The following is a 13,195-nucleotide window of genomic DNA, read 5'->3' as shown; positions in this document are numbered from 1 at the left end:
GCTCAGTGTAGGTACTAATTAGATCAGCTGACTGAAGTGCTCATAACTCATGGAGGAAAAAAAAGCCATTTTTGTGAACAGTGTTTGTGTTTATTAAATGTGATACACAATTCTGTCTACTGCCATTCATTAGTATTGGACGTGACCATGGCCAGGATGAGAACAGCTGGTTTGTGAAGAGGGTGTTGGTAATATTAGTATCAGATCATGTATTAAATCCACTCAGGAAAAAGTGCAGACTGTTAGATTGTAGAGCAAATTATTATTTCTTATTTCTATTATTTTCTTCTTCTAGTATACATATTCTATTTACTATATTACTTCATTTCTATATACATACTGTATACTAGTTTACTATGCAACTATTACTATACTACCTCTTATTATTATCTCTTACTACCTCTTATATCATTATCTCTTCTTCTACTTTTGTTGGGTTTTGCATAGAACACTTACTGGTTTTTACCAGAGGTATTAAATAAAGAAAAGAAAAAAAAAAGAAAAATAAAGGGTCTTTTTTTTTTACTTGTTTCTTATAGTGTAAGTATACTAACACAGTAAGCCATGAGAGAATCGTTGCCAACATAGAGACTTTTAGTGAAAAACTAGTGACAAGTCTTACCTTTACATTTATAGTATTTGGCCGACACCTTTATCCAGAGTGACTTAAAGACATGCTTTGAAGTCCCTACCAATAAACATGTCTTCAGTAGATCAGAGATTAAGAGTATCATCAGTCTAAAAACCCTGTTGGGGAGCTTAGTACATTATGAAAAACACACAAGGCAACAGCACTTTTTAAAATAGCATATACGTATTTTAAGGATGTATTTCATAAAGCGGTAGGACTGTTCAGACAGCCAAGGGAAGTTCATTTCACAATCTAGGTGCCAGGACAAAGAGGAGAGCCTTGATATATGTTTTCTTGGCACCCTGAGGGATGGTGGGTCCATTCGAGCTGTGCTGAGGGAGTGTGGTGCAGAGTGGGGTTTGATGGGGTTTGAAGTGCTTTAAGGTACAGTAAGAGGGCACTGGTCTGTTTTTGTCTTTGTAGGCAAGCATCAGTGTTTTAAATCTGGAAGCCAGTGGAAAAAGGCAGTGAAGGTTGGAAACTTGGGAAAGTTGAAGTCATGCAGCTGCATTCTGGATCATGTGACAGAGGCAGACCTACTAGGAGTGAGTTCCAGTAGTCCAGTCTCAAAATGACAAGGGACTGAACATGCACCAGAGCGGTCTCTGTGAATAGAAATGGCCAGATCCTCATAATGCTGCAATGGAGAAAATGGCATGAGTGAAGTCAGCTTAGTGACGTGAGGCGATATGAAGAGATGGTTGTCTATGGTTACCCCAAGGTTGTGTTCAGCAACAGATGGTGACATATGAGTTGTCATACAGGGGACATACAGTAGCTCATTTTTTCTGGGATTAAGTTTCATCTGATGAGCTGTTTCCATAACGAGATGCCAGCCAGACATGCTGAGATCCGTGTAGAAGCATGAGTGCTTGTGGGAGAAGAGGAGAGGATAATTTGAGTGTTATCAGCATAGCAGTGGTATGCTGAGGATATGACCTCACCAAGAGAGTGGGTATAGAGGGAGAATAGAAGAGGACCTAGCACTGAGCCCTGTTGGACACCAGTGGAGAGTCAGTACGGAGCAGATCTATTTATATCCCCTACATATCATCTGATAGCAACTTTTGAGCAGAAGTTAGATGACGTTTCCAATGACCAATCACTGATCACTATGGTTTGTCCCACTAGTGCATTTCTTATTTCTATATTTCATTATTTAAACTCTCTTCTAGGTGATATTTACAAGTAATAAAAGTGTCTTCAGAAAATCTTTCTTCATATAGCCTAATTTGTATTATAATATACAACTGATCATATTGAATCAATGAATAAGTAAATTAGTCTCTGAGATCAACTGGTAACTTTTTGAGTATGGATTAACTACTTCGCCCTGAAAAGAGGTGGAAACACTGCATGAGAGAGGGTGTGTGTGTGTGTGTGTGTGTGTGTTACAGTCATTTTATCATGTGTAAAAGGGCGTTTTAGGCACTCCACTTCACGTCACTGTAATGCACATCCGCAAGTGGCGTATCGCTGTATTAAAATGGCAACAGAAACATTATGATTGATGGCACAATGTAGTCTGTTAACAGTAAGCTTTGTTTGCTGAGGAACATAACGGGCGTAGATTAGGGTTTTCTATGGTTAGAACAATGGCTTTATGGTTTTAAAGTCTGTCATATAAATACAGAATTAAATTATTTAACAATGGCTCAACCAATCAGAGTTTACAACCGAAAGTATCATTTTTTAAAAATAGATTCGTATTCTTGCTGCCCAGAAGTTTGCATTGTGTCCCTAATTTCAGAATTTCTGGACTTCTGACAGTCATTGTATATGTCAGGCTGAGTACAGCAGTTTTGACAGCTCAGCAATTTTTTATAGCAGAATGCAGGCTGTTAAATTGATTGCAGTGTCACATTTGCTATATTTGCATATATACTATATGTTGAGAGACTGAGGCGTTTATGCCCCTCAACCCTTTCCAATCTTACTGCATATCTATAGGCATTTAATCAAATTAAGTGGAATGGTTGACATGTTGTATAACAGTAACTTTGAACACACTACACCACAGTCTCTGTGACATTGCACAACTGTGAACTACTCATTCATGTACACACGTCCTCAGAGGAAGCCTTTAACGGGATTTATATGCGAGAAATTGCTCTGTGTGGAGCTTTTCATAAATACCTAAAGGCTTTTGATGGTGAATCATTCCTCCACGTGGAGGGGTTGACGTGGACAACAGGTTCTTGGATGAACTACTGCATAGTGTTGTCCAAGGACATGTCCTAACAACTGTCTCTGTAGGCTTCATTAAGAGCTCCTTATTTGTTTTAAATCAGGCCTCACTTCTCCTTGCTGTCCCAGTGCAGTGCTATGCTACACATACACCTAATGGCTTTGTGTCTTGAACCTAGATAATTTATGGCATGTGGAAAGACATTTAACATGATTTCTCTTTGAGGTGGAGCATCAATATGGCGTACAGAAAACTGTGTGCCAGAGGCAGCTCTGGAGATGCAGCTAACAGACATTATCCACAGTGTTGTTACATAATCCTGGGACTACGTACAGTACTGACCAAACACTGATCAAGCAACAGGCATTACAGTGCTACCAATTCCTTCCTCACACTATGGGTCTTATTTTTATACTTAGAAACTCACAGCTGGGTGACAAATTAAAGGGAAAACAAATTAAGTGCCTTAGTAAGATGTTCGGCCTCCACAAGCAGCCAGTGCAGCTTTACTGTACCTTGACATTGATTTTTACAAATCTCTGGAGCTGTACTGGTTGGGATGAGCACCATTCTTCCAAAAGATATTCTCTCATCCAACATCTTCAGAGGTCCAGATCTTCCATAGGTGTTCAACTGGGTTGAGATCTGGTGAGTATGAAGGCTTTAGCATATGATTTATATCATTTTCATACTTATCAAACCATTAGGATACATTGTATCCATTATCTATCCATAGAAATGTGTCACAGTAGGATAAAGGTGATCAGTCAGAAGAATGTTGATTTTGAGTGAAAGTTCTAAAACCGTGCCAGCTAAATAAATAAATGCACCCCACAGCGTAATAGAGCCACTGATTTTTTTTCTTTTAATTTGTCATCCATCTCTAAGCCAGGCACTTAACCTAAAAAGCTATGTGAATAGATATGCAGAGAAAGTTATCTGTAAGAAAAACTGCATTACGATGTGTCAGGCTAACTTGATTTGTTAATGGCCCATTCAGATTATTAAAATGACAAACATGCACTTTATGCCTCCAAGGCTGCCAGGTTTTCCTGACTAGTGCTCATTGTGCAGCTGTTGTGCATTTACGTCTTGGCCACTCCCAGTAAAATAAAAGCTTAATTTTAAGACCAAAGGAATTGCGTGATGGTAAATGCAGCTTGATTAAGCAGATTGCATTTGACTGAGGAAATATGCATATATATATATATATATATATATATATATATATATATATATATATATATATATATATATATATATATATATATATAATATATAAATTGCAATATGATAAAGTTTTTTGTTATATATTTAATGTAAGTCTGACCTGATTTGATAATATACAAATATAAATTAGGCAAAGATTCAAAGAAACATCTAATAGAAGACTAGAACATTATGAATATATTGAGGTTAATGGTCAGGAATAGTCATAGTCGTGATAATCACATTAATCACATATCTCTGCACATTTGTCTCAGTTAAGCATTCTGTAATCCACCCTTATTAATTGGGTGCCAGCTATAAAAAAGCACTTTGATACCAAAGAAGTACAAACAGCTCCTAATTATAAAAATGGAGAAGCAAATCAAGCCACTTTGTTTGTATATTACTTTTAACAATAGGCATTTTCACAAAGCAGCAAATCAAAGGCGGGAAAAGGTTTCATTGTTCCTAAGTTTAATTATTCATACATTAAGTGCTCACAAAGAGATCTCCAGTACTCTTTGTACCAACAATGTCAGTATTTTGTGAAAAGAATAAAACATGATGGGGCGTACTGTTAGAGGAAAATAATCAATAATGGGGAGATGTGATGCTATTGTCATATAACATTGATTAATTTTTAATAACAGCATGGCACCAAGTGTTTTATTTCTCTCATATCAATGCAGTTTGCCAACTATTAGAATTTGTAAATAAATAAATAAATACAAATTTAAAAAGCACCCACCATGCAAATTTCTGTGTTAGTTGTTACTATAGAATCAATAACATATAAGAATGAGTGCATTTATTTATTGTATAGACCTGTGCTTTGGCTTACAGACAGAACTACTGAAATGCTGTTCTGTACTGCAGTTATAGAAAATTAATCAACAACTTTTGGCCAAACAGAATGGAGAATTCTGTACCACTGTGGTATAATTTATAATATATGTAGATATTTCATATAGCCCTCAAATTCTGCAGTGTATTTCTATTTATTTTGCACTGCTCAAAATGTGTATCTCAGGGTGAATAGTGTGGCACTGATTCTGGTTCTAATTGAAAGAAAATGAAATGAAATTACTGTTATAGCACTTAGAAGAGGCTGATGAAGCAGATGCAGGTCTTTAGTTAGTAAAAATGTTTGCGTTAAAAACCTAAGGCACATAAGGCATTGCTGTGTTAGCATCTCATTTTTAGATTTTTGAATGGCAAACAATTAATTTAATTAATTCAGGCATTCTTTTTCCGTTTCAAATTGAGATACCTGATCTATACTTTTTCTGCTGTACTGTTGCTGTATGTTAATGGCCACATAGTAGATAAAGTCATATATCATATCATGTTGAGCAAACATTGTCTATCTAGGAGAGTTGATTTTGCAGCATACTTGTCGCTGTAAAACGTTTTTACTTACAGTACACGTTGGGTGACTCGGTTGGAGTGGATACAGGTGGGATTTTTGCTCAATTAAGCACTATTTTTTTGTGAGACACAAGCTTAAGGTGATATACAGCCCAAAGTTCAAAGATGGTCAATTAAAAATCTAGAGACAGAAACTGACTTGATGTTAGATCAGGAATAAATTTATTAAAATGGAAGTTTTAAGTTTGAGTTTAATCCAGTTCAGTCACTTTGAGGTGACTTTACTGAAGACTGATCTATACTGAAAAGACAAGTTCATTGTACTGCCAAGACATGGTTTGTGTGAGATAGAAAATATATTTTGTCACAGAAATGCAATTCTCACATTTAAACCTACTTAAAATACTGTTTTAACTCGCTGTATCACAGATCAGGTCTTTGCACCCCCGAAGTAATGTAGGTTAAAAAAAAAAAGAAGGAAAAAATGTATCACCATTTTACAAATTATCTATCAAAATAGAATTGTAACAATAACAATAGAAAATAGAAGACAAAATCAAATAATCAACTATGTTTCCATCTGTCTCTATATCCGTTCCGAGATAAAGCAGATATTAATAAGAAGCAAAGATTTGCCATGCATGCTGGTAGAGTTTATATCTGACCGCTTTTGTTATCTCCTGTTAGGATCATCTATGAAACCCAACACACTAAATGTCTTGTTGTCAGTTAAATTTATTTGTTTTTTTATTATTATTATTATTATTTCTTTTAGTTTAGCTTCATTTATTTAAACTGCTTTTCACAGTCAGAGACTTTTCAGTGTGCATTTTATTTATTTTCTAGAATAAAGGTCGGTTTTTGGATCAATTTGATCTCTTACATAACCCGTCTCCTGTTCCAAGGGCGATAGCTAAGTTCTGAAATGACTTCCTAGACCTCTCAAACTAATGATGTAAAGTCTGTGAATGATAAGACAAGTCTGTGGATGTGCATCACTGCTCTGGCCCCTGCATCAGAAGACAGAGTGATGTGTGTGAGGAAGGTGTGTGTGATGGGCAACATTAGAAAATACTGTAAACACCCTAGGAGGATTAATATATTGGAATAACTGAACATTTTTGTCCTGACACAAGTCATTGTTGATTTCATTGTTGTAGGGGAAAGACTCTAGGGCTGCAGATAAGGCCGTTGCCATGGTCCTGAAGGAGATACCCAATAAGGCGTCCCCAGAAGGCAAACCCCTCCTCACGGTGACCAACAAGGTGGGCAGATCTAACGCAGCAACCCTGAGGGTCAAAGGCCTTGCCCATTTGGATTTGACTTAACCAATGGCAAGACTTTGACCATCCCTTTTGTAACTTCTACTTTAAAGCCGTTAAACTCATAGCATCTGTCTCCCATCAAAACTCACAGAAAATTCCCACATGCTGTTTTTATTTCATTCTGAGCTGCTCTATGGGGTTTAAAACGGAGCTCTTTAGTATGTTTACATGTACGTTATCTTAGCTGCAGAAATGGGAGAAATGGGACTAAGTGGATGAGTTTAAGTAGACATTAGTTGTATCTAACCTTACTTGTACTAAGCAGAAAATTTTCACAAGGTGACAGGCCAGTTCCATAATATAAGCGGTGAAATGAAATAAAAGGAGAAATAATTCACAGTGTAGTACTTCACTGCCTGGCATGATGGGTTTTTTTACACCTCATAAGCAGCTAATCTTGGTCTCTGTTTCATTCTATAGTTGTGTATGTAACAGCATGAAATTCTTTTCCAACCTCCTTAGATGTCTCTCTTGTGTATGTGTGTGTGTGTTATAGTGAGTTGCTTTGCTTCTCTGTGTCTGGTCTGGGTCTAGCCAATGCCACTCAGTGTGTTTCCTGTGTGTTCTAGTCATTTGCTTTGTGAAATGCTTTTTTAAACTTCTTATATGCGTGTGTATGTAGGCGAGTGTGTGTGCAGAGCTCTTATAGGTGTGAAATCCGTTTGTTCTATTTGTGTAATAATATATGTGCTAGTTTGACGTTTCATTGAGTGGAGTGCACTATTAATGAATTATGGTATTTTATTGTCTGCACGTTACATATTTTAAAATTGTTCTATGTGGTATTTAAATGTTTGTATATCGACATCTTGCCTTTTCCACATGTAATGACTGAATGAGATTCAGTTAATTATTAGAAATACTTAGGCTTTGTAAGGGGTCTGATTGTTTGGTTTTTGCTCTAGGTTTAATCCTGATTGAATTACGACATTGTGGATAAAAACACATTACACAACTGAGTTACATTACACAACTGTCAGGTCTATATGAGGACCAAGCAATGTTGGATTTTTGAATTTTTTTGGTAAAAAGTCAATAGAGATGTTGACGTTTAAAAAATCAATACAGAACAGGTTTACTTAGAAACCTTTAAAACATGAATGTTATAATGTCTGAAGGTGTCTTTTTTAAATTCCAATCCCCAAACAAATTAATATCTGCTCTGAAAGACAGGAGGAATAATAAATAGTTGAGTTAATTTTGTTTCGAAGATAGGCGAAATCAGGTAGTTTAAAATTCACCCTTGAGATAGGAAGGTAAGGTGAGGTATTTTTAGGAAAATCACTCCTGCTGAAATATAATAGTCATGCATTGCAGGAAGTAAATTCCTGCTGTTATCTAAAGCAGAGTAATGATTGTCTCCCTAACCCCCTCTCCTGCCCTGCTGGCCCCATCTCTGTCCCTCAAGACTCCTGCCATCTTCACTGCTCCTGGTTTCCCTTGACAACAATATCTTAGAGATGGCAATAGGAACCACACACGAGCGACACAATTAGCTGAGCTTTTCCATTACATAATTCTGGATTTGCCCTACAGCATGTGCAAACAAAGGGAAAGTACTTTGCAGGGAATAAGAGCAGAAAAAAAAGGAACAAAATGATCATCTGAGTTCACTGAGAGGCAACAAGAGGCAACAACTCTTGATGGACAAGTCCTCAAGAAAATGCCTCTTTGGGAGAATGAATCAGGACAAGTTCCTGTAATTATTATGAGAGTAGAAGCTAACATTATTCCTCCTTTTTGTTGGGCAACATAGGTAATTAAGTGGCTTTTCACTTCCAGCTAGATTTTGCAGTGGGTGGAAAGGGTAAGCAGCATCATTATGCACATTATGAGGCCCACTGGCGGTTAGAGTTGTGAAAAGAAACAGCAAGACAGGACATCAAAAGATTGTTCTGGTGCATTCCCAGAAGAGTAAAATTTATTCTAGACTAATTAGCCCATCCTAATTAAATACTTAAGTATATGACCTTGATGCCCCGCATCATCCACTTGAGTTTGTGAATCTTTTTAGTGCTAGCTCATATCAGGGTGTTTCTGATGAGTAAGTTGCCTAAAGTTGACATTTGTTTTAGCAGTACCTTATCAGTCACAATCCCTCTGTTTTACCTTCATCTTTATTCATGTTTCTTTTTACACAATAGTTTGTTTGGATGCAATATAGCTCAGTACTTTACACCTCCTGCTAGTTTAGCAGCTGGTGAAACCCCATTTCCATTCGAACTACCACGGGCTAAATCTCAATGAGTGGTGATGTGAGTGGACAGCCTAATGTCGTGAGAGATGGATATTGCACTATGGAAATATGTGTGCAATACCGTCCTAAAGTTTTAAAGCTTTGTCTAGTCTACTTTAGCCAACATGGAAAATGGTCTATTAAATATCGATTTGTTTACTGTCATTATGTTGAGGTGCATCGGCATATTAATGCGGCATTTGCGTAGGTGATTTGGGTCGGGTGAAACCCTTGGCACATATATAACCATACATTATACTGATTACTTCATTCAATTTGGGTATTAAGCTCCCGTAGCATAACTTATTACCTGCATGCTGCAATAATTTTAATTCTTGACATATCCTCTTGTCTGGAGAATTTGATTTTCTGATTTATTATGGTTTGTGTAAACATCCCTCCTGAGTATCATTAAGGTCCTGTCCCAAATCAGGATTTCAACAATAAATAAATACTAGATCTATTTTCTCTCCATTCAGAATGTGAGGTTGTTCAACTACCAGGTTACATTTAACTACAATGAACCATAAGCAAATAACAGTATTTTTGCCAAATTACAACAAGGCTTGGAGTTATTTTGGTTTAATTACTAGGACGGACCTCGTCCTTTCAATGATTGCCATCAATGTCGACGGTCCTTTTATATTCGTATTTAGTGCAGAATGGTTTTAATTGAATACAAAGAGAAAATGATCTAATTAGATGGCATAGTTCTAAAAGACTTTATCTCCTCTGCTGGCAATTAGAGAATGAAGTAATTCTTTTTAATGAGTCTGAAAGATGAAGAGTGCGCACGCTGGCTTAGTGGTTAGCACGTTCAGGGTTGGGGGTTTGATTCCCACCGCTGCCCTGTGTGTGTGGAGTTTGCATGTTCTCCCCATGCTGCGGGGGTTTCCCCCGGGTACTCCGGTTTCCTCCCCAGTCCAAAGTCACACATGGTAGGCTGATTTGCATGTCCAAAATGTCCGTAGTGTATGAGTGGGTGTGTGAATGTGTATGCCATTGTGCCCTGCGATGGATTCATACCCTGTACAGGGTGTACCCCGCCTTGTGCTCCATGCTCCCAGGGATAGGCTCCAGGTTCCCTGCGACCCCGAAGGATAAACGGTATAGAAGATGGATGGATGGATGAAAGATGCAGAATACAAGTGCCACTCACAGGCAGTATTGATTTATCTATGAAACATCCAGCCTGATTCTGCTACAACTATGCTAAAACATAACATGGTACATGAAATACTTCCACATGAAGAAATCTATGCTGTAAAATGATTTCACTTTTGAAGAGGTCATCATATCATTTTCACAGACTGGTGAAATACTGAATATAACTTGTTTACAACAGGTCCATAAACCCTAATAGACATATGAAACGTCTCCATTTCTTCCTCTCCAAAGCGTTGTAACTGTAGGAGTTCATGTGAGGAAACCTGAGGCATTCCCCAGCAGCAAAAAGCTACTAGCAATTTCAGAGGCATGCTACTAAAAATATGCCACCAGCAAGGTATATTACTGTTATACTAGTTAGAAGTATTTAGTTGTATGTGGTTTGGGATGTAGCCACAGTCACTACTGCAACTTATGGAATTTTACTGTTATACATAATAAATTACCAGAATTTATCATTACCAAAATAAGTCCTGTTATAGTGTTACATGTCATCCATAGAGTTAGCACATGCCCCATTTAAAAATGCATATACATGCTAACTGGATAAATGCATGTCCCTTGCCTGGGTTTGCTAGCTAAGCTGTTTTTCTCTCATTCTCCCAGGAATTGTGAGTGCAGCGCAACAACAACCAGGCTTGAAAATCTGTCTGATGTGTACTTTAATGAGGTTTTATGTTAAAAAAAAACCATTTACAGTTAAGTTTAATTCATCTTGTTTACTCAGCCGTGAACTGACACATCATATACTATTACAGCCTATGCTGCACAGCACATGTGAATTGATGCATTGAATGAAATGTTATTTGAGCAAATAACATTTGGCAGTTTGTAGGTAAGACATAAATAATAAGCTAGTGGGCGGCATTGAAAGAATAAATAGTTCTGTCAGATGACACATTTAAATGAAAGTTTCTGTTCATTTAAGAACAGTTAAGGATGTTTATCTTTCTGTTTCACTATTTCGTAGCTCAGAATGTATGATTAAAAAAAAAGCTCCAGGTTTGTACATGTCATTACTTCATTGATAAGATTTGGTTCTAACTGCTTCCTCAACAACAGTAATGTAAATAAAACACAGAATATGCAAAGGTATATAGAAGAATCTCTAATAGGGTGAGTTTTAATAGGCTAAAATTTTCTAATCGTGCTCACATTTGTTTAGGAAACACACAAGTACGCACGCTAGTCTGTCTGTTGATGTTAAAACTGAGCTACAGAGCATGTGGATGGGATCTAATTCTGCATGTGAGTTATTGCCTAACCAGCTAGTGGACACTGAATGTACAGGACACCAGATACCTTATTTCTCTCTGCAGTATAGCGGTATAAAAACACAGCCAATTCATGCATCTATGAATATGGATTTTATTTTACATTAAAAACATTTACAGCATGCCATCAACAGCTACATAAATATATGGGAAAGTAAAAGAGGAAAAGACAGATTCACAAAAGATTTATCATTAGTGCTTTATAGTTGCATCTATCTTTAAGACCTGAGATTCCTGATGGAGAGCCATTTACAGTGCAGTACACTAACAAAGTCCTTTCACTGGGTTAGTCTACAATGACTGAACGAGCACCATGAGAGCTGAATGATGATTGATGTGTTTTCTCAGTTCTTTGATGCTGGGCTCCCTGAACGCCAGACAACCTTTCAAATATGTGCCTACTTTAAGATGAGAGTCATAAGGCATAGCTGGGGGATGTCATATTAATTCCATAAACTTTGCACGTGTGCACTGAAATGCCAAAAACAATCATATAGTTGTGTTATTTCATTTTCACTGTGTCAGCTAAATAATTAGATATGACTGTCGTAACTTGGCCTTATAGAAATGAACTAAATCCTACAGAAAAGTAGGATGTTATACAACACCAGGATCAAAGCTGGGAATTGAAAGTATTATCTGTAAATAGTCCAGAGTTAGAATGGGACTGACAGATCAGACTGTTTGCACTAAGGGTGCTATGTGTTCACCAATATGCACATTGATGTAGGTCTGTTTTTTGGGGTTTTTTAGGTGGTGAGTGAACAACAAGAGAGCCGTCCCTTGCTAAGCCCCTCTATCGACGACTTCTTGTGCGAGACCAAGTGTGATGGAGCTGCCCACCCTGTGACCTCCAATACAGCAGGTAATCGAAAAGCTGACCTCCTTCCCAAAATGTCTAGCTCCAACTCTTGCTCTAAATGTACATGAGCACCAACCAGAATAAACACTTTCCCTGTAGGTCCAGCAGAGGCACCAACAGAAGGACAAGCTACTTCAAGTTGATTATTTATACATGTATATAATGATTCTTCATTAATTAGCCAACTTATGGCATTTTATATTTATATTATAAATATATATATATTTCAAATAATTGCAAGCAAAACACAGGTTTGTCAAAAAAATATATCTTTGTTAAATGTAGGTGTGCAACAATTATTGGCACCTTTTTAGTCAATACTTTGTGCTACCTCCCTTCGCCAAGATAACAGCTCTGAGTGTTCTCCTGTAATGCCTGATGAGATTGGAGAATACATGGCAAGGGATCTGAGGTCATTCCTCCATACAGAATCTCTCCAGATTCTTCAAATTTCGAGGTCCACGCTGGTGGACTCTCCTCTTCAGTTCACCCCACAGGTTTTCTATTTGTTTTAAGTCAGGGGACTGGAATGGCCATGGCAGGACCTTGATTTTGTGGTCAGTAAACCATTTTTATGTTGGATCATTGTCCTGCTGGAAGATCCAAGCACAGCCCATTTTAATCTTTCTGTCAGAGGCAGTCAGGTTTTCATTTGATATCTGTTGATAGTTGATAGAGTCCATGATGCCATGTATCCTAACAAAATGTCCAGGTCCTCTGGGAGAAAAACAGTCCCAAAATATTAAAAAGACACCACCATATTTAACCGTGGGCATGAGGTACTTTTTCATATGGCTACCTCTCTGTGTGCCAAAACCACCTCTGGTGTTTATTGCCAAAAAGCTCTATTTTGGTTTCTTCTGACCGTAGAACCTGATCCCATTTGAAGTTCCAGTAGTGTCTGGCAATCTGAAGACGCTTGAGATTGTTTTTGG

General features: G+C 37.4%; 1 protein-coding gene across 4 annotated transcripts in view; it reads left to right on the top strand.

Annotated features, from left to right (window-relative positions):
* pex5la (peroxisomal biogenesis factor 5-like a) overlaps nt 1–13,195 on the top strand; it is a 73,820-nt gene that overhangs the window by 31,932 nt on the left and 28,693 nt on the right. For 3 of the 4 annotated variants that reach the window (XM_017480363.3, XM_017480364.3, XM_017480365.3), the window contains exons 2-3: nt 6,557–6,661; nt 12,152–12,263. In XM_017480363.3, the coding sequence (XP_017335852.1) occupies nt 6,557–6,661; nt 12,152–12,263 (217 nt within the window). The remainder of the gene's footprint in view (nt 1–6,556; nt 6,662–12,151; nt 12,264–13,195) is intronic. The other variant, XM_017480368.3, reaches the window with a different exon arrangement.

Source organism: Ictalurus punctatus, chromosome 11, assembly GCF_001660625.3.
Source record: "Ictalurus punctatus breed USDA103 chromosome 11, Coco_2.0, whole genome shotgun sequence".
Lineage (NCBI taxonomy): Eukaryota > Metazoa > Chordata > Actinopteri > Siluriformes > Ictaluridae > Ictalurus > Ictalurus punctatus.
Note: the sequence above shows the minus strand (reverse complement) of the source record. Positions and strands in the feature narration are given on the sequence as shown.